The 22944-nt window shown below is 33.9% G+C and overlaps 1 protein-coding gene and 1 long non-coding RNA gene across 5 annotated transcripts in view; one reads left to right on the forward strand and one right to left on the reverse strand.

Moving 5' to 3' along the window:
* The window catches only part of LOC147834393 (uncharacterized), a 529770-nt gene that overhangs the window by 65216 nt on the left and 441610 nt on the right, over positions 1-22944 (forward strand). The gene's annotated exons all lie outside the window — the stretch shown is intronic.
* Positions 1562-22039, reverse strand: egr2b (early growth response 2b). 2 transcript variants are annotated; one of them, XM_087274604.1, is made up of 2 exons: positions 21869-22039; positions 1562-3293 (listed from the first exon to the last, which is right to left on the reverse strand). In XM_087274604.1, the coding sequence occupies exon 2, from the start codon at positions 3271-3273 to the stop codon at positions 2218-2220; it is 1056 nt and encodes a 351-aa protein (XP_087130730.1). In that variant the 5' UTR covers positions 3274-3293; positions 21869-22039; the 3' UTR covers positions 1562-2217.

A 22944-nucleotide genomic window follows, 5' to 3' on the forward strand; every position in this document is an offset into this window, starting at 1 on the left:
TTTCAAAAATAGCAAAAATCAAGAGAAAGAAAAAATATATACAATTTTGTTGAATTGTTGTGGTTTGTACTTTTTTTTTTGCAATATTTAGCTTGAATTTAATTGCATTATCTTTTTCTAACTATTTCAATTGTTTAGCGCCTAAAATATTATTTTAATAAATATATCTTTTTAATAAATCTGTTTTGATCAAATGAACATATATATATATCCATTTCAAATGAATATATATATATATATATATATATATATATATATATATATATATATATATATATATATATATATATATATATATATATATTACCCATATTCACTGAGAAATGGATACAAATATTAATCTTTAAAATGGGGTACATTAAAATACATTAGCAAACCTGTTTAAAATATATGGTGTATACAAAGTTAGTAGTCCTTTGTAAAAGGAAGTTCCACTAAGAGTCATCTCTGGAACATTTCCACAAGAAGATGTTTAGATGATTGATTCTTTTTTTTTCAGGCTAAAAGATCCTTTAGGTAAACAGATATTGTTCTGTGGCAGAATGGTCAACAACCATCTTGAAGAGTAGAAACACTGAAGAATAAAAATTATAATTCAATATGCGTCTCCTTATCTGTCAATAATAGTGCATTCATTCATTCATTTTCCTTCAGCTTAGTCCCTTTATTCATCAGGGGTTGCCACGCAGCGGAATGAACCGCCAACTTATCCAGATGCCCTTCCAGCTGCAACCCACTGTAAAAATAATAGTGCATGCACAGTAAAAAATGCTGGGCTCTACACAATTGCTTCATGTTTGCTTCAACACAAACCAATTAACTGTTTTATTTTTAGGAATGTAGGATTGAACATAAAACAACTATGTTGTACCCAAAAAAATCCTAGGAATTGTTTCAACTCATTTTAAATAGGTAGTCTGAACAAGCACCAAGAGACATTTGTTTTGAATGTGGTGCGTATGTACAAGTCAAATTTGACATATTTCATTAATGCTTAGAGTTAATAACAAAGAAACTGCCGTTTAAAAAAAATAATTTATCTAATATTGAGCTATTTTTAATCACAATTCATTACATTGTACATGTTGTCATCATGTACATTTTATGAAGCTCAATATGGGGTTGTCCCAACTCTAAACGCGGGGGTTGGTAAACCTTCAACCACATAAAACCACAAAGACTCATACAGTGGCAACAATTATTTGTCAGTTATTTTTTCACACCTTATAGGCTACACTGTAAAGAGTGGTCATAATGTGTTGTAATTTTGTGTCAAATCAGTAAATCATAAAGTGAATCATTTTATGTTCATATATTGTTCCTAACTAACTCCGATTATTCATATTCCCCATCAAAAATGTTGCCTGAACAATAAGAGGGCTGTGAATATTCACACTCTTCCAGCATTTGTAAACAACATGTGTGGGCGCTGGACCTTACAATGAGTCAGAGCTCAGTGATGCCAAAACGGGAATGTCCCTTCAATTCTAATTCGCTTTTTCCCTTTATTTCCCCCCTTTTTAAAAAAATATGTAATAAAAATGAGTTGCAGACAGTTAAACAAGTTCACAATTCATGTGTTGTTTATTATTTTCAAGTTGACAAAGTAGGACATTATTGACCCGCGTTAGTCACTTCATAACAAATACATGTATAACAGTCCAAACAACCACAGAACAAACGATATAGTTCAGCTATATACATCCATGTTTAAGCACGACACAAAACAGTTTGTACAAAAATATATCTTCCAAAACTTTCATATTAAAGGCTAATGTACAATTTCATCCACGCCTCTCTGTACAAGATGAACGGACGAAAGGCACGACGATGGGAGAAAATAGTGATGTTAGACACCTCCTTGAAAGTTTAGTTTGTTTAAATTAACTTTTAAAAAAACGTAAGCACTCCACTTTCCAACTTTTAAAATCTAAGACACAATTCTCCCACGTGCTATCTAAGGTTATTTTATTATTATTATTAAATTAATTGGCCTAAATATTCAAACAAAGTGCGTTTGGGTCAGTCAGCATGCGACTGAGGCATTTAAAAACAACTTTGCATCACCTTTACTAAAAGTGTGCGCAAAGAAAGTGTCCATGTTTGGCACTGTGGTTTGATTTCACCTCATCAGTCCACCCAGTTTTAATAAAACACGAACGGTGCATTATTGTATTGCCTACATAGTGTTGGATATTGCACGGTCCAGTTGAAAGTTCACTGGTTTGAACTGGACGAGCAGATGCTCGTGGCGACGCCGCGCTCTGAGCTGGACACTCCTGTGGACGACGAGGAGGACTTTCGCTCTTTTTGTCGCAGGTGGATTTTGGTGTGTCTCTTTCTTTCGTCGCTCCTCGCGAACTTTCTCCCGCAAAAGTCGCAGGCGAACGGCTTTTCGCCGGTGTGCGTGCGAATGTGGGTCGTCAGGTGGTCGCTGCGACTAAAGTTCCTCATGCATATCCGACACTGGAAGGGTTTGTGGCCGGTGTGGATGCGGATGTGTCTGGTAAGTTCGTCCGAGCGCGAGAAGCGCCTGTCGCAGCCCTCCGCCGGACAGGGGTAGGGCCGCTCGTGCACGGGCGTCTTGCTGGGTCTGTTGGGGTATTTCCTTGGACGCAGGATTGGCCTGAGGGGCAAATTCTGCGGAGTGTAAGCTGTGGGTAGCCGGGGTCCGTCAGGCACTGGTCCCCCTAGCGTGAAGTTCCTGATAGTGTTCAGGGGGGTTAGAGGAGGCGGTAATTTGAAAGAGTCCAGCGGGCAGGAGAACGGTTTGCGGTCGGGCATCGACTGCATGTCCCTCTGGCACGGAGGTTGGAAAAAGCCGGCGTAGTCCGGGATTATAGGGAACAACCCAGAGTCGGCGTTTGGCTTTGGAGAGGAGTAGGATGGCGGAGGATATGAGATGGGACAGGTGGAGGTGGAAAGGAACGCAGACGGGTCTTGATAGACCTCTCCGCATCCAGAGTAGGGCGGCGGGGGGGAGTAGATGTGCTCCATGTCTGCTTGGTTCTGCGCCATGGTGCAGCTGAGAGTGCTGGAGAAGTGGCTGGGGGAGACTGAGGATGCAGGTGACGAGGATGCTGAGGATGGCTGGGTCATGCCCAGGATCCCCGCGCTCACGATGTTGATCACGCCCTCTGGGTTCCAGTTTCCCGGGTACTGGGAGTCGATGGAAAACTTTCCCATGTAGGTAAAAGTTTGGTTGCGAGGGCCAGCTGGTTGCGCGAAGCTGCTGGAGTAGGCTAAGTCGAGGGCGCGCTTCTCCGTGCTCATATCCCCGTTAATCAGGCCATCTGGAAGAGGGAAAAATGCACAGTTAGACACACACGAAAGAATGAATCATGAAAGAATGAATGAATCTTTAGTAAAATCTGTAAACATCTGACAACTGTAAAATAATGATGGACAACTTTTTTGCACTTGTCACTTTAATTTTAAAAAGCTATTCAACAAAAAGTGTCAGGGAGGAAAGTAATATAGTATTACAATCTTAAGTTCTTTTTTTACTCATTAATGAAAGTATGTCATGTTATTTTTGCTTTTTTACAGAGAAAGATAGGCTTAAATTTGGATGCATTACTTTTTTTGCCCAACACCGGCAACGAACTTCAGTTTACCCCTTTAAACATATAACACAGCAAACGCACGCTTTCAATGTTTTTAAACTACCAACATGAAATCATTAGCTCTCTAACGATATATAAACAGACAGCACGTGACTGAGACGCGCGCATCGTTCTTACCTCCTGCGTTTATCTGCTCGTAATGTCCTCCTAAATCGTTATATATAGTCACAGAGGCTGGCAGTGTTGTGGCAAGCTCGTCCACCGAATAGATGCTATCGGCAAGAGGGTGCACAAAGCCACCGAGACTCACAGGGGCTTTCTCCAAAGTTTTAGCTGTCATCGTGAAGTCCTAAGAAGCACTCGCTCGGATGTTCACAGAATGTGTTGTGTCTGTGCGAACGCGCGCACGAAGCGTTACATGTGGAAAGCTGTCAGTGATCAGTGAGTTTAGCGTTCACTGTGATGCCATCTGACGGCTCTGTGTTGCTGAATGACAGATCCTTGCGGAGCTGCTAGTGGTAGTATGTATTTATGGAGAGCCTATCAATGCGGTGACACGTCACTGACCATTTAAGGACTGGATGGCAAAAGAAAAGTAGCGCTGCGCGTTCTGATTGGTTGCGGGCACTGTGACGCGTTGAGGTAATACTTGTCAATGGAGAATCCTTTCTGTACGGGCGCTCGTGCATGAAAACCAACGAGCTGGGAGGGGAAATTAAAAAAGGCGCGTTGTTATATGTTTTAAATGATTTTAATCTGCAAGATAACACAAGCAATGCGTTTTTAGTGCTGAAAGATGCTGCATTTTAAATGAAAACGCTTCCGTTTTGATACAACATAACATTCTCAATCAGGAATTCCGGTTTATTTCAATGCCATACATGGTTTTATCCGGTAAACATCTACACCCCTTCGTCCATTTATGGAGCATATTCCGGAAATTGAGCATCGGAAACTAGCGAGTGTTGCCGAGCAAAGAGACGCGGCTCAGCAAGCATCAGAAAACCACAATCAAATGACGGAATTTCTACCTTTGCTTCAATGGCAGTCGGAAAGTGTGCTACATCTATTTGAATAGACCCCATGGTTTTGGAAAGAGGGAAACGTTTTTAGTAACTGTGTTACTATATATAGAAAACTACTGGAAAGTGTGTTTATTTGTTATTCTAAATTTAGACCAATATATTGTCATTTTATTATCCTCTAGTACATCATGTTAAATCGTCAATTCCGTACTGGATAGCTCAGAATACAGCACATTTTGCGCAAGGCTTTGAATTATTTTTAATTATTATTATTATAATTATTATTATATTAAAAACACAGAATTGCTTATTATAGTTTAATTAGTTAAGCATTTCTATCACTACTAAACTGCAGACCAAACAACTAAAACTTTCCAAATGTAAATGCCTGTATACGTAAATATAGAAATACTTTCCGCTGTGAGGTTTAAAGATGCGACCAAATAAAAAAGACGATAGAACTGAATTCCCCCCGTGGGTTTAGAAACTGCACTTAGTAAGATATACGGGGGAGGAGGGAACTTAGGTCGGAATTTGAGCCAATGATTTTATTTATTTTAGGTTGTGCATAATCAATTCACATTAAACGCATGTCCAAACTCACATCTCAGAGTGAAATATAATGCAAGAAAGTGAAAATAACCACAGTATTGCAATTATTATGTAATTATTGTAAAATAATACGTATTATTATTTCACAACATCACAATAAAAGGCTAGCCTGTTTTATTTAGGTGCGCCTTGGTGGACAAACTGTCACCTAATAGCTTATTCTACCTCATGTAATAATTTTTTACATTTTCATATAAGCCATTTGTGCTGTTGCCTTGACTAAATCCTCAGAAGTTCATAGAATAGGATGGAAAAATCACGTGTGTTATATTTTTCAAACTCCGCGCAACAGACTAGTCCGCTTTTGAGCGCGCGGCACGGTTGCCAGTGATTAGCCTAATAGTCAAGTCATAACTCAATTTTTGTACAAGTTATGACTGTTGGAATGCTCAAAATAGTGTGTTTTCAGGGCATACATTTTAATCTCTGGAAAAAAACTCTTCCATTGAACTTCCGACATCCCACACATCATAGACCGCCGGTATGACTGTGCGTAGATGGTCGCACAACTATAAAGACTTGACACCATTTAGCATACAGCCTTTAAAATATATAAAGCCCTGTTATCATCTAGACTTAATTCTCCAAAATAAGCCGGATTTCACAAGCATAGGCTGTGTTAATTCTATCCGTTTGCATTCCCTCACCTGCGTAATCCCCTTTTGTAGCTAAACATTTAAAAAATGAAAGCCTGATGGATTACAGATGGAATAATATAGCAGACACTAGAACTGTGCGCTGCTGTTTGTGGGGTGAGATCCTACATCTGAATACGCAAATTGATGTAGCGGGTTTAAAAATGTAAATAGTAAAGTCTATGTAAAATTATATTAGTTTAATTCAGTTAAACTGATTTAATATTATGCTGCCTGCAACTGTAAGTACGAATATACATACTGTAGATGTTCTGTTTTACATTTCGTGGGGTTTATTATTTCAGCCCTGCGTGGGTTTGTCATAGCCTATCATATGGACAGGGGGCAGTATATGTCCCGTTACCGCAGACTGACACTGCAAAATGCTTTGAGGTGTTTTTATTTGAGAGCTAAATCTTTGTATATTGTTATAAATGAGTGATATTAGATGTGGTTAAATAACCTCATCAGCATTTGGTCAGCATGTTAAATACGCTTTAAATATTATAGTGAAATTAGTTTTGTTTGGCACCAACAACTGTTTACATTTAATACTGGATTTTTAAATTAAATTCAGATTATAAAAACATTGTTTACACCAAGACAAACCAGTTCTTTGTCTGTTCAATAAAGAGGTACTTTGAGGAGCAATCTGTGGTTTATTTTTGGCATTGATTTGGAAACGTATTTTTCTAAATATATTTATGGATCGCCCCATCTTGATCTTATAAGTTTCAATTGTATTTGCGATTACACAACTCATAAAAAAATATAATTTTAAATGAGCACAAATTCTACTCTTTATAATGTGTATACTGTTAAAACATTTTCAACTCTTTTTCCAAGCATGAGAGGAACAATAAATATGATCATATCCTCTATATTTTCAATATCCAGTCATGACAGTATAAGCAATTTGTTTTATCCTGAACTTTTTGTCACACAGGGGCGGATTTAACTAATAATGAGCAAGGTAAGCAGCCGCTTAGGGCCCTATGAAATCTGAGGGCCCCCAAATACATGCCTAGAAGTATAAATGATACGTATAAATTATATATTACATTGTTTTTTTAATCATATTTTGTATAGTGAGGGTCTAAAATTTTTAGTTTTAACGTACTTATTACATCTGCGACTTCAATCTTGGAGCAGTCAAATCAATAAAGATTTAGTTTTAAAAATGAAATAGTTCATTTATTGTTTTTAGTTGTGAATTCATCCCAAGTAAAGAAATTGTTTTAAAAGTTTTACAAGGTGCTTTACATGTTATTAATTTTTGCATTAAGAAAAAAGACAAGGAGATCGAATGATACACAAAAGGTGCACTGTAAAAAAAAATCTAATTTTCACAACATGTTACTGTAACTTTTCACAGTAAAATACATTAGTATTACTTTACAGGATTTAACTGTAAAAGTTCACAGTAATGCGTTGCATTCAGAATTTTATTGTGAAATCAATCAAATTTGCATGATTACAGCAATTTACTGTAAAAATGGCTATATCTTTAAGATATATCTAGCTGCAGAACTGCATAACACAGCTTCAGGCACACACATTCTAGCACAAACGATTTAGGCAAACCATATATAGTAACTAACTCTTTAGCATTATCACCACCTATTGAATTTCGCAAATATGGTTTCCCATTTCAGTCATTTTATTATATCATAACGATTATTTTAACATCTCTGCAGTTTCTGAACTCAAATTATTTAAATAAAAGTAATTGGCTGAAGACACTTATGATTTAATCATGTGTCCACAAACACAAAGAAAACATAATAGACTGTAATTGTAGGATTATGTTTAATAAACTAATTCAGGATCTTAATATTATCATACCTGGTTAAAATCACTGTTGTAAAATATAAAAAGCAAACAATAATGTGTCACATTAAAATGAATTTCTATAGTTAATCATTCAAACAATATATATATATATATATATATATATATATATATATATATATATATATATATATATATATATATATATATATATATATATATATTTATTAACTGGTTATCTTAACTGATTGTTTATCTGATTATAAACAACTATCTTTTACTAAACTGTCACAGCTGTTAGTATAATATATATATATATATATATATATATATATATATATATATATATATATATATATATATTCTCGATCGCAATATCTGTGAAATAAAGTAAACACTATTGTTTATTGTGTACAATATTTATTAACCAAATCAAAATATATCGATGACGATGTCCAAGAAGACGTTAATAACTTTAACATTCGTCGTAACCATAAATAGTTTGCCGATTGTGTGTGCCTAAAACATGTGTCGTTCTGTGGGCCTGCAGCTGGATATTATTGATATCTTTTACATGTTAGTAATAGAAATTTAAACTCTTTTTATTTCATCCAACATAGACATTAATACATTAATGAACTTTCATGTTAGTTTTGGGATTTTTTTTTGATATTTATAAATAATAGAATGTTATTGCAGATTGGTTACATCTTCAAAAATAACTTGAAAGAAAATCATCCTTTATTAAAACGACATGTCATACTAAATATTCATTTTTGGGTGCACTGAACCTTTATTTAATTTTATAAGGTTAACATGGAAATATGAAATATTTTTTTATGAACAAAACGATGTGATAAACTGGAACAAAAGTCATTGATTCATACAATCAAACACTGTTAAACATCCAAAATGATTTCAAAGTCAGGGTGAATGTCAGAATGACTAGCTGAGGAAAGCCTGCTTTACAATAAAATATAGTTAAATCTACAAGATAACACTGTGAAATCACAGTCATGGACGTTACTTTCTACTGTGAAGTCACACGGTATGGCTGATGATTTAACGTAACAAAATCACAGTAAATTACTGTTAACTACCTCAGTAATTTGTTGTGAATTTACACACAGTATTTTACTGTAAAAGTAATGCAGTTATTATCTAGTAATTACTGTGAATTTAAGGTAATTTTTTTTACATTGTGCATTTTAGAACTTTGTTGTACCAAGGCATTGCTTATGGCCCCAAAATCACAAAACACCCCCCCCCCCCCTGTTGTCACATATACTCACTTATATCATACAATACATGGCTTTGGCATAGTTACAAGCCAACTTTCATTTCCAAATAAGTCTAATGATCCCTATTATTAAAAGAGAATTCTTCATATTTTGCTATTGCATATTTTTCCAGTTATCATATCTGTAATAATTCTAGCATGTTTCCCATAAATAATAATAATAATAATAATAATAATTTTACAAATTTCAAAAATAAATATTCTCTAGACCTGACATGCCCAAACTAGGGCCAGCAGGCCAACGTTGGCCCGTGGTAACCTTTGATTTGGCCCACCATCCAGTCTGAGAAGAGACTGATGGAAGGGGTTGGGGCGAATGCCTGTAACTGAGATGGTCATTTTTAATATATCATAGCTTTTTTGATTGTTTTATTGCTGAGCTACAAAAATAAGCAAATTAAAATTAAAAGTTTTAATTAGATGTTGTAAATTAATCAGATGTTCAAAAATACTGTAAATACTGTCAATCTATGGACAGAGAACAATGGCATTTTACTCCATTCTGTTATAAATGGGATTGTTAATACTGTTAAAATACTGCATTAGTTAATAGAAAGCAATGATTTATAGTATTTTTAAGGATTATTAATTACCTATGGCAAATTTAATGTAATACAGTTCGATAAATTTACTTTCGGCCAACAACCCTCAATTAATTTAGCTTTTTGGCTTTTTATAAGAAAAAGTTTGGGCACCCCTGGTCTAGACTGAGCATAATCCTCATTTTTTGAAGAGTATCTCATTATCAGTTCAATAAATTGAGCATTTTTGTGTTCTTCAACCTTGACAGAAGCTTGAATGGGAGTCTAAATCGGCCCCACACACAGGAAACCTCAGATCACGCCCCCTGTTTTGATAGTACAATAAAAAAAAATCCCCATAGCTTCCTGTTGTCCGTCAATCAATGAGTATTTTTATCGCCACCCATGCAAGCTCGGGCTATTTTTGAGAACGTGTTGCTGTCATCATAAGCATGGCTTGTGAACAGTTTGTGATCTCATAACGCCATCAGAGTGTCTGAATAAATTACAAATGAAGCCATCTGTTGCCACTGCATGCACTTATCACTGGTGGAGGGATACTATTACTGTGATGCTATAGTGTACAGATCAGGGCCCATGTTCACAGAACATCTCAAGGCTAAATGTAGCTCATAATTTGGAAGATCTTCAAATGAATGGATGTGCCAGTCCTAAATTTCTACAGAGTATTTCATAAAACATTTTGATGTTAAAACTAGCTTCTAAATCTGTGAAAAGTTAGTGAAGAGGACTCCTAAGTCACTAAGACCAAATCAAAACTTAAATCTTAAAATGGCTGTTGTGAGTGAATTGCATCAGAATGAACATTCAGTACACATATTTGATGGTATAGCTTTTAAAATATTAGCTTAGAAATACGCTTTAAATAATGTATTTCTTTCCTTAAGAAGTTTGGCAAGAAGGTACACCCCATTCACACGGGGCTTCAGTGTCAACGCTTGACAGAGGGTGTGTCTGAAGTTGGGGCTGACGCGATCGTCATAGCAGTGTCAGCCAATGAAATTAGTCAGCAATAGGCCACTGTCTGAGCTGGTGTATTTGCATATAGAGATCTGATTGGCTGACACTTCCGTCGGCTTTGAAAAGCTGAGCAAGTCTCAACTTCTGCAGCGAGCAAGGCCTCTGAAGCAGCGCCAACGCATCCACAATGCAGTTCGGCAGCGCCTGACGTCACTCAAAGTTCAAAGTAAATAGGAAGCGTTGAAGCTGACGCCCCGTGTGTATGATCATTGGTCGTTATCTTTTACATTTGCATTGTCATCCATGATTATTCTATTCTGTTAATTAAAAGTTTTTATATACGTCTCTGCTAATTGTTTACAAAAAGCACACATCTAAGAGGCTAACAATTAGCATATACACTAGCCGGCCACTTTATTAGGTACACCTTGCCAACTGCTTGTTAATGCAAATTTGTAATCAGCCAATGACATGGCAGCAACTCAATGCATTTAGGCATGTAGACATGGTCAATACAATCTGCTGCTGTTCAAACTGAGCATCAGAATGGGGAAGAAAGGTGATTTAAGTGACTTTGAACGTGGCATGGTTGCTGGTGCAGTTTATTTCAGAAACTGCTGATCTACTGGGATTTTCATGCACAACCATCTCTAGGGTTTACAGAGAAAGGTCAGAAAAGAGAAGATATCAATTGAGCAGCAGTTCTGTGGGCGCAAATGCCTTGTTGATGCCATAGGTCAGAGGAGATTGGCCAGACTGATTTCAGCTGATTTAAAGCCAACAGTAACTCAAAGAACCACTTGTCACAACCGGGGTATGCAGAAGAGTATCTCTGAACGCACAAAATGTCCTACCTTGAGGCGGATGGGCTACAGCAGCAGAAGACCACACCAATTGCCACTCCTGTCAGCTAAGAACAGGAAACTGAGGCTACAATTCGCACAAGTTTACCAAAATTGGACAATAGAAGATTGGAAAAACGTTTCATCTTTGCCACGAAGGATTAAGGCAGTTCTGAAGGCAAAAGTGGGTTCAACCTATTACTAGTAAGGTGTACCTAATAAAGTGGCCGGTGAGTGAGCTTGTTTTATTAGTGACACTTGGGCTGTATTTTAAATATTTATTTGAATGTGGCAAGATTTTTGTTTTAGCCTAAATTGTGAATTTATACAATGTAAAAAGTGAACCATGCAGGAAAAAAAAAGTTGTTAGACTTAAAAAATTAAAGCTGCAAGAGATCTTTGGAAATTCTAAAGTTAGCCAGATAGCACTGAAAGCCTACGTCCCATATAGAGTCACACCTCCAGAAAGTATGAATGTGCTCTGGGCAACATCACTACAATACATTACATATTCTTCACCACAAAGAACACTTAAAGATTTAGTACAGGTAGTAATAACAATAAAAAAAGATGGTTGGTTGTAGATGTTTGCCTGACACTGTCTGTGTAATGAACAGGGTGCGTAGAAGTATGCAATTACATATTTTGACAGGTGTAACGGAGGTTTTACAGAGCGTTTTGATTGGACAAACTTTTCTTGGTTCTACACCTTTTACAGGATATTAAAATACATTTAAATACATTTGGACCACTTCATTTAATGATTGCTGGACCTCATAAATATAGGCTATATGTCATCATATTCATCTACAAATCATTTTGATAAATTTTTAAATATATGTAGCATGTACATATGACATATTTGATTCCTCTATGCACCACTAGAAGGAAGCCCGCGTACCACAGTTTGAGAACCACTGGCTTACGCATTTGAAGTGGTGGTCCTAATCTGTTGACGTCAGTTTGAGCCACAATATTCATAACCACGCCCCTCCTGATGTTAGTTTACTACAAGTACATTTTGCAAAAGCTTCGCCCCCTACTAAATATTCAGTTTCAGTCAGAAGTAAATCATCATATTGAAATAAAATCTTCAACAATTTTTGGATTAATCTCTGGAAATTATTAAATACAATGTTTATTTTGCTGGCGCACTTATTGTTAATGTTATTGATTAGGTTAATTGTTAATTCATATTTAGTCTTACAATTAATCCTTGCAAGTTAATCAACTGAATTGATTTGTGTAATCTTCGATCAAAATCAGAATATTTGCTTCATCATTTGGAGTGGCGGTTCTTCTCTGTTGACTTCTGCCACAGTATTTCCAACCACGCCCTTCTTATTGCTAGTTTATTACAAGGGCATGATGTGATAAAGCCACGCCCCCTACTAAATATTCAGTATCAGTCAGAAGTAAATCAACATACTGAAATAAAAGTCTCTGCAACATCTGGTCCACACAGACTTTAAGACTTTTCCCCAGTAAAAGTTTTCAAAAGGTCTCACCCTCTTTGTGAATAGGTTTCAAGAAGAAAAATTTTATCAGTAATTTAGAGAACTCTTCGAATATTTCGTGAATACAAGCCCAGGGTTTCTGTTGACCTCTAAGAAGTATGCAAAAAGCTAAAAGTCTAATTAGTTGTTTAGCACAGCCCCCACGCCTGTCATGAGCCTAAACTGAGTGGACCTTCAATGATTTAAAATAGTCTCCATGCATCCGTAACCTGTCTGCGGTCCCCTCTAGTCCACACGGTCCGCTCTGAATCTTTTATGGCCGCTGTCGCTCAAGCAGGCAATTAGTAAAGAGGTCGTGTCGTCATAATGACATCTCAGTAGATATTGACTGGAGTGCGTCCCCGCAAATCACCAAAACGCTCAATAGAGAGCCTGAGCGAGCAACACGCCACAGTTACATTATCACCCGTGGACGTTTAGTGCCGAACAGCTTTGCATGTTTGTCAGGCTCTCTGCTGTTTTTCTTGTCCGTGAATAAAGACTGCATGGGGTAATGTGACAGACAGTGGCCAGACTGATTACAGGGACGTGTCAGGCGCCGTTAATGGGGGAAGCCCCTGAACATTGTCTCGGTTCGGTGCCTGAACATCCATAATGAGGAGGTAATGAAGCTGGGCCTGTTTCTGCTGGATGTATTAATTGCAAAAGGCATCGGCTGCAGAAGACCTTTAACTGTTCTGCAAGGCTGTAGGAATTTGCATTGAGATAAAAACTGTCACAGATTTATGACGCACAGTACACTCTCTGAAAAAAGGGCAGAAATTGTTTTTGTAGGTCTACAGTTTTTTTTAGTTGAGCAGTAACCTTGGCACATTAATTAGTTTTTTTTTACAGTAAAACTTTTGTTCTGGATCAAGTTGGCTGTAGTTGTATGATACACGGTAAAAGATTACTGTATAAATTACAGTAACTTACTGCCAATTTTGGTTGCCAAAATTGCCAATAAGTTATTGTTAATTGTTGTAACGTTTTTACAGTTTTTTTTAACCGTGTACAGTTTGTCAAAACCACACAAAAAAAATTATATTTTTTAATTTGTTGAGAATTATTTTATATGTGACCATGGACCACAACTTATATTGTTCTGAATCAAATTGGCCATGGTTTTATGGTAAAAAATGCACTGTAAAAATTACAGTACCTTACTGGTAAGTTTAGTTGCCAGTATGACTGTAAATCTATAAGCACATTGTAAATTAATAATTCCAATTTACTGTATAATTACAGTAATTTACTGGCAATTTTGGTTACCAGTACAACTGTACATTTATAAGCACAGTGTAGATTAATAATTCCAATTTACTTTATAAATTACAGTAACATGCTGGCAATTTTGGTTGTCAGTGTGACTAAATTTATAAGCACAGTATAAACTAAAAATGACAATTTACTGTAAAATTACAGTAACTTACTGCCAATTTTGGTTGCCAGTAAGACTGTAAATTTATAAACACACTGTAAATTAATAATTACAATTGTAATGTAAAAAAATTCAGCACAATTATAATTACTTATTTACAATGTGCTTGTAAATTTAAAGTCTTACTGGCAAAAACAATTTGCCAATTAATTATTGTAATTTTTAATCACACTAAATTACTGGCAATTTTGGTTGCCAGTACAACTGTAAATTTATACGTACAGTGTAAATTAATAAATACAATTTACTGTATAAATTATAGTAACTTACTGCCAATTTGGATTGCCAATATGACTGTAAATTTATAAGCACAGTGTACATTTAAAAATGACAATTTACTGTAAAATTACAGTAATTTACTGCCAATTTTGGTTGCCAGTAATACTGTAAATTTATAAGCAGTGTAAATTAATAATTACAATTTACTGAATAAATTACAGTAACTAACAGCCAAGTTTGATTGCCAGTAAGACTAGAAATTAATAATTACAATTGTAATTATAATGTAAAAAAATACAGCACAACTGTAATTATTTATTTTTTATTTTAATTAATTAATTATTTATTTATTGCTTGTGCATTTACAGTTGTACTGGCAACCAAAATGTCCAGTAAGTTACTGTAAATGTTTTACAGTATTTTTATTACAGTGTACAATTAACCTAAACCAGGCAAAATCAATTGTTCTGAAATATTGTTCTGATTCAAACTGGCCATGGTTTTGTGGTAAAAAAAAATACTGTAAAAATTACAGTAACTTACTGGTAAGTTTAGTTGCCAGTATGACTGTAAATCTTAGAACACATTGCAAAATAATAATTCCAATTTACTGTATAAATTACAGTGATTTACTGCCAATTTTTGTTACCAGTACGACTGTAAATTTATAAGCACAGTGTAGATTAATAATTCCACTTTACTTTATAAGTTACAGTAACTTACTGGCAATTTTGGTTGCCAGTGTGACTGTAAATTTATAAGCATAGTGTAAATTAAAATGGCAATTTACTGTAAAATTACAGTAACTTATGACTGTAAATTTATAAGTAGTATACGTTTAAATTAAAAATTACTGTAAAATTACAGTAATTTACTGCCAATTTTGGTTGCCAGTAAGACTGTAAATTTATAAGCACAGTGTAAATTAATAATTACAATTTACTGTATGAATTACAGTAACTAACTGCCAAGTTTGATTGCCAGTAAGACTAGAAATTAATAATTACAATTGTAATTTTAATGTAAAAAAATACAGCACAACTGTAATTATTTATTTACAAGGTGCTTGTGCATTTACAGTTGTATTGGCAACCTAAACTTACAGTAAGTTAATGTAAATGTTTTACAGTATTTTTTTACAGTGTACAATTCACCCCAAACCAGGCAAAATCAGTAAAAACACTTTTTTTCATTGTGTTGAAAATTATTTTATATGTGAGCATGGACCACAACTTACATTACATCAGGATATTTATGGCAATTGTACATGAGTCAAAATTATAGATATTTCTGTTATACCAAAAATCTTTAGAATATTAAGTAAAAATCATATTCACTTAAGATAAGTAAGTAAATTAGTAAGCAAATAAGTAAATTCTGAACTGTATATTTATCAAAAAGCAATTTTTGATAATTAATTCAGATTCTCATTTATTCATTCATTTTCTTGTCGGCTTAGTCCCTTTATTAATCTGGGGTCGCCACAGCGGAATGAACCGCCATTCCAGCACGTTTTTACGCAGCGGATGCCCTTCCAGCCGCAACCCATCTCTGGGAAATAATTCAGATTCTATATGTTTTTTTAAAAAAGTTATGTTGATTTATTTTTTTTGTTTCTGTTTCTTACATTTCATAAATCCCCAAAGACCACACTTGCAGCTAAAAGGTTCAACTACTGAAGTAGAAATTCACCTATACTCTTGGTTGAGGGTGAGTAAACTAACAACTATTTATTTTTGGTGAACTACGCCTTTAAAGGGGATAACTGTCTCATTGACATCCGAAGTTTCTGATAGTGTACATAATGCATTATGGATCTTTCATATTCATAGCTGCACTAATAAGATCACAGCTGCTATAATATGAACTTTACTATTACTAAGTGTTCAATTGTCACTGTAAGACAGCTCCAGAAGAAAGCTCAGCTCGACACACAAAAGCTCTCAATTTTGCACAGAACAGCGACAATCTTTGCCACTGACTGGCGCATCTGAATGCTTCACATTTTCAGGGATTCTTGCGTCCTCCCCCACAAATGAAAGAAGGAAACTTCTTCAGATGCATGTGTCTTTTGTTGTACGCCTACAGATGCAAAAATGTTTGCACACTGTGCAGAAGCGGCCCGCTTTGGCAGAGCGTGCCGGGCCCGCCGAATGCCCATTGGCAGCTGGGATCTGGCTGTCCCTGCTGGGAATGATGGTCTCAATGTAATGGACTCCCACACATGGCAGCCACTGAATTCAAGAGCTTTCTTTCTTGCATGTGCTCGAGGTCTCGAGAGGTCAAATGACTTCTGCACATTGAGGATACATAGAATGACATCCTTCTGCATCAGCCTTTGCATTGTTTTTCCTCTCTGTTTCATTGTTCTCTATTACTCATCAAGTTGGCTGTGAGATCGGCACACACAGCAAAAGGCAAAATCAGACAACTGTACTCACAAATTAAGTAAATAGGTCAGTTTACAACCTTTATCTTTATTACAGGTTACTTAATTTGTCAAATAATTTCTAGGCACATAATTTGCGAAATTTAGGCTGTGTACACTGTAAAAAAAAAGACAATCAACATTGTCTTATTCATGGATTACATTACTCAAAAAAAAAAAAAAAAAACTACATAGAATCTAACAAAATATCTCAGCTCTTTGGGTCAAATGTAATTCACTAGCTGCTGATCTACCTCAATTTTTTGAATTGGGATTTTTGAAGTGCTTTCTGAAATGTTTAAGCTGCAATTACTGCCAAACCCAATGCTTATAATTCTGGGATTTTCTGAAGCATTTGTTGTCAAACACACAAAACAAACTGCTCTCATGCAGCTTAACTATGGAGCCAGATCACTCTCAAAAATATAACATTTCACAATTTACATTTACAATACTTCATTCGAAAATTCTAAACACAATTCATAAATGCGCAAATCCAATTTGTAAATTTAAAACACAATACAAAAATGCGCAAATGCAAATTATAAATTAAAAACACCATTCATAAATACGCAAATCTAATTTGTAAATTCAGAACACAATTTGTAAATTTAAAATACTATACATTAACATTCATTATATTCAAACGCAATTCGTAAATTCAAAACGCAATTCGCAAACTCAAAACACAATTCATAATTAAGCAAATCCAATTCGTAAATTCAAAACGCAATTTGTAAATTCAAAACACAATTCATAAATACGCAAATCCAATTCGTAAATTCAAAATGCTATTCGAAAATTCAAAAAGCAATTTGTAATTTCAAAACGCAATTCATAAATACGCAAATTTAATCCGTAAATTCAAAACGCAATTCATAAATTCAAAACAAAATTCATAAATATGCAAATTCAATTCGTAAATTCAAAACGCAATTCTCAAATTCAAAACATAATTCGTAAATTTAAAACACAATTCATAAATACGCAAAACCAATTCGTAAATTCAAAACCCAATTTATAAATTTAAACCACAATTCATAAATACGCAAATCCAATTAGTCAGTTCAAAACGAAATTCGTAAATTCAAAATACTATTCATAAATATGCAAATCCTATTCATAAATTCAAAACACAATTTGTAAATTCAAAACACTATTCATAAATACGCAAATCCAATTCGTAAATTCAAAATCCAATTCGTAAATTCAAAACGCTATTCATAAATACGCAAATCTAAGTTGTAAATTCAAAACGCAATTCGTGATTTCAAAAACCAATTTATAAATATCCAAATCCAATTTGCAAATTCAAAACGCAATTCGTAAATTTAAAATGCGATTTATAAAAAAGCACATCTGGTTCGTGAATTTAAAACACAATTTGTAAATTAGAAGGTAAATTTGTGAATTGTTTTGAATTGTGCATGAATGAGTTTTATTTTTGAACGTATTATTTTTGAGACTGATCTGACTCCACAAAAAGTGTGTACTACTGTGATCACATCACTTTCGTCTATGTGTATAAAACAACTTTAAGATCTATCTATCTATCTATCTATCTATCTATCTATCTATCTATCTATCTATCTATCTATCTATCTATCTATCTATCTATCTATCTATCTATCTATCTATCTATCTATCTAATCAAGTCATTTTATCATGGAATCTATTTTCTTTCCCAAAACCAAAGTGAGCCTCAATAAGTGAGAAAAAAGAAAGGTCAGAGGAATTGCTGTAACTTCTTTACGCATTTGGAGGGGAAAAAATAAAAGGAGGAAATGACCCAATTTACAAATCCGCTCCAGGAATGGAATGTCTCCCAATACTGGTCAGGCATATGACAATACGACATAAAGCAAGCTGTCAAGTTACGCCCACAAAAATTTAGATGAGGGTGAATGGACACAAACCTGCTCCAGAGCCAGCTGAGATCTGAAGACCAGCCGTGGGAGACTCCGCAACAACAGCAATTGTTCTTTTAACCGAGTAGGAGGCCGTTTTTCTTAGTGATTTTGTGTAGGTGTTACTTTTCTATAGATGCTCACCTTCAAAGCACTTTTGCATTTGTGCTATTGGTATTGGCAAGCAATTATTGTCCTATCTGCTTTTTTGGGGGAAATAACAAATCGGTTTGATTTTCCCATTTATGTACAAAAGGATTATTGAGACCGCATTCCATGGCCTGTAGAGAAATTCATTGTGTCCCTATTTTTAGCTTAATGCAAAATTAGTATTGAAGTTTTAACTCTTAAGTGATGTGAAGCAAGGAAACTTTCACAGTATTTCCTATAATATATATTTTTTTCTGCAGACAGATTTCTTATAGTTTTGGCTGGAACAAAAGTACACTGTAAAAAAACCTGGATGCCTTAAATTTTTAAGCTGAATCAAATATACCTTATGTGTCTATTGAACTTATATGATAAATGTTAACCTGACTTAAAACAGCTTGCATAATTTATAAAATTAAGTTATAACATGATAAACTTAGTTTAATATGTTAATAAACTAAAAACATATGTTGTCAGGACTAATTGATCATACTTTTTTTTTTACAGTGTACTTTAACTATAAAAAATCTGTCTCCAGAAGGAAAATGTATTAGTATTATTGTTAGTGCAATTTAAAGTCTCAACTAATTAGGTTAATTAGGCAAGTTACTAATAATATTGACCATAAAATTATTACAAAAAATGTTATTCCAGCTAAAACTAGAAGTAATAAAACTGTTTCCAGAAGGAAAAAATATTAGTATTATTATTTATAATTATTAGCTTTCCAGTGATTTAAAAAAATATTTTTCCCAAGTGCTTTTGTAAATGGATTGTTTTAAATAGTTTTAATAACTAGTTTTAAATGTATTAAAATAAATTAGTCATGTTCTAACTTCATTGTATAAGTTTCGCTAGCTGTTTTAAGTCAGCTTAACATAAAATAAGTTTAATGGACTTATTAGGTTGATTGAAATGAAGCTTAAAAATATACTAAAAAAATCTCATTTAAAAGCACTTTGGAAAATTATTTTGTAAATATCACAACCTAATAATAATATATATATATATATATATATATATATATATATATATATATATATATATATATATATATATATATATATATATATATATATATATATATATATATTAGACAATAAGTCAGAATTATTAGCCTCCCGTTGATGTTTTTCTTTTTTAAATATTTCCTAAATTATGTTTAACTGAGCAAGGAAATTTTCGCAGTATATCTGATAATATTTTTTCATCTGGAGAAAGTCTTAATTTTTTTTTTTACAGCTAGAATAAAAGCAGTTTTTTATTTTTTAATAGCTGTTTTAAGGACAAAATTATTAGTCCCTTTAATCTATATTTGTTTTGGATAGTCTACAGAACAAAGCATCATTATACAATAACTTGCCCTATAAATTAACCTAACCTGCCTAGTTACCCTAATTAACATAGTTAAGCCTTCAAATGTCACTTTAAGCTGTATAGAAGTGTCTTGAAAAATATCTAGTCAAATATTATGTACTGTCATCATGGCAAAGATAAAATAAATCAGTTATTAGAGATAAGTTATTAAAGCTATTATGTTTAGAAATGTCTTGAAAAAAATCTTCTCTCCGTTAAACAGAAATTGGGCAAAAAAATAAACAGGGGGGCGAATAATTCTGACTTCAACTGTATATTGTCATGACTAATTGATCATATAATTGTTTACAGTGTCGTTACAGTTTTTGTAATAATTTTAAGGTCAATATTATTAATAATTTGCTAAATTAACCTAATTAGTTAAGACTTTAAATTACACATAAAGCTGTATACTAGTATCTTGCAAAATAAATAGTAAAATATTAAGTTCTGTCATCATGGCAAAGTTAAAACGAAATTGTTTTTCAAAACAATGTTATTAAATGTTATTTTCAAAACTGGTTATTAAAACTATTATGCTTATAAATATGTTGGGAAACACTTGGGAAATATATACATTTAAAAATCACAGGAAAGCTAATAATTATTAGCCCAGTTTCCCCAATTTCTGTTTAACGGAGAGATTTTTTCAGCACATTTCTAAACATAATATTTTTAATAACTCATTTCTAATCACTGATTTATTTTATCTTTGTCATTATGACAGTAAATAACATTTTACTAGATGTTTTTTAAGACACTTTTATACAGCTTAAAGTGACATTTAAAGGCTTAACTAGGTTAATTAGGTTAACTAGGCAGGTTAGAGTAATTAGGCAAGTTATCGTATAATGATGGTTTGTTCTGTAGACTATCAAAAAAAGAAAAAAATTAGCTTAAAGGGGCTAATAATTTTGTCTATAAAATGGTGTTTAAAAAATGTAAAACTGCTTGTATTCAAGCTGTAATAAAACAAATAAGACTTTTTTCTAAAGAAAAAATATGATCAGACATACTGTGAAAATGTCCTTGCTCTGTTAAACATCATCTGGAAAAAATTGCAAAAAATAAAAATAAAAATAAAAATCAAAGGAGGGTATATATATTCATTTATATACACATGGAACTCTCTTATTTCGGCATTTTTATAAATCCTAAAATTCACAATTTATTTAAATACTTAAGCAAAAACAATATATATATCATATTAAATATTCCAATATATATGAACTAAACACAGAAGCATTTAATATAAATTCTCAACTCTATTAGTCTAATCACATGCATTTTATTCTAATTTGACGTTTTAAATGACAGCGTGCCATCAAGTCAATTTGAAACACTCATAATACATAATTGCTCGCATGAACAGTCGAGAGCAATAATACCTTTCTGGTCCAAAAAAAAAAAGTTTGCCCTGTATTCTAATATCCCATTATCCACATTATCTAAATTAAGGTCTGTGCTCACAGAGACAAGTACAGTACACCCACAGGTTCAACATCATGCAGCATTACAGTGCATTAAAGTGCACACACACACACACACATACACACACACACACACATGCTGAAACACATGAAGAAACATATACTCACATTATCAGTGCGGCATGAAGAGTGGCTCTTTGTGACTTGCCATCATATGAGTGGGTTCCTCCAAAGAGCTCCAACCGCTCCACAGCAGCTCCACACACACACACACACACACACACTCCTGGGATGATCTGCAAACTGATCTGCTTTCAAACTGATAGTCTATATTCTGCCATGTGGCTATATGAGGTTGCTGGCTTACTCTCTCTTGCGCTGTTTTATGGGGGTGTAACAAAAAAGTGGAAGAGGGAAACTCAAGACAATGGTTGGACTTCATGTGTGTCCTACATCTTTGACATTGAAATTGTCATGGTAATGTTCAGGCAGAGGCGCAGGAGCTGAAAGGTTTTGACGTGACAGAGTCGTTGATTCTGGTGTCGTCTTGAGGGTGGACGGTGCACGTAGAGAGGATCTGATAATGAGGATCCTCGTGTTTGCTTAGGAAGGAGGCAGAATCATTTGTTTAATTACTTTTACTAGTCCTTAAGGAGTCAAAAACATGACAATATTAGGCGTTCATGTGTAACATAGAAGACATATAGTAGAAGGAGGTTTTATTTCAGAAATAAATAAAAATTCTACTGAAATAAAATGTTTGCATGAGCTTTACCTAAATTGTTAAATAGCAAAATTATTTAAATGCAAAAATATTAGCCTTCCTGTAAAATGTCTTTTTTTTCATTATTTTCCAAGTGATGTTGAACAGAGCAAAGGATTTTGACAGAATTTACTATAATATATATTTTTTCTGAAAAACTTCTTTTAATTTGGCTAATATATATATATATATATATATATATATATATATATATATATATATATATATATATATATATATATATATATATATATATATATATATATATATATATATTAGGGCTGTCAAAATTATTGCGTTAACAACACACGTGATTAATTTTAAATATTTAACGCGAAAAAAAGAAAAAAAACCCAGTTGCATTTTTTTTTATTTCCCTGTTGTGACCGACGTGTGTTCAGGGAAGGTGTGTGCATATAGAGGCGACCAAGGCGTCCGCCTTAGGCAGCAAAATAGTGAGCGAACCTCCGGGTCCTCACTT

The sequence above is a fragment of the Danio rerio genome, chromosome 12 (genome assembly GCF_052040795.2).
Source record: "Danio rerio strain M-AB ecotype USA chromosome 12, GRCz13ab, whole genome shotgun sequence".
Classification (NCBI taxonomy): Eukaryota; Metazoa; Chordata; class Actinopteri; order Cypriniformes; family Danionidae; genus Danio; species Danio rerio.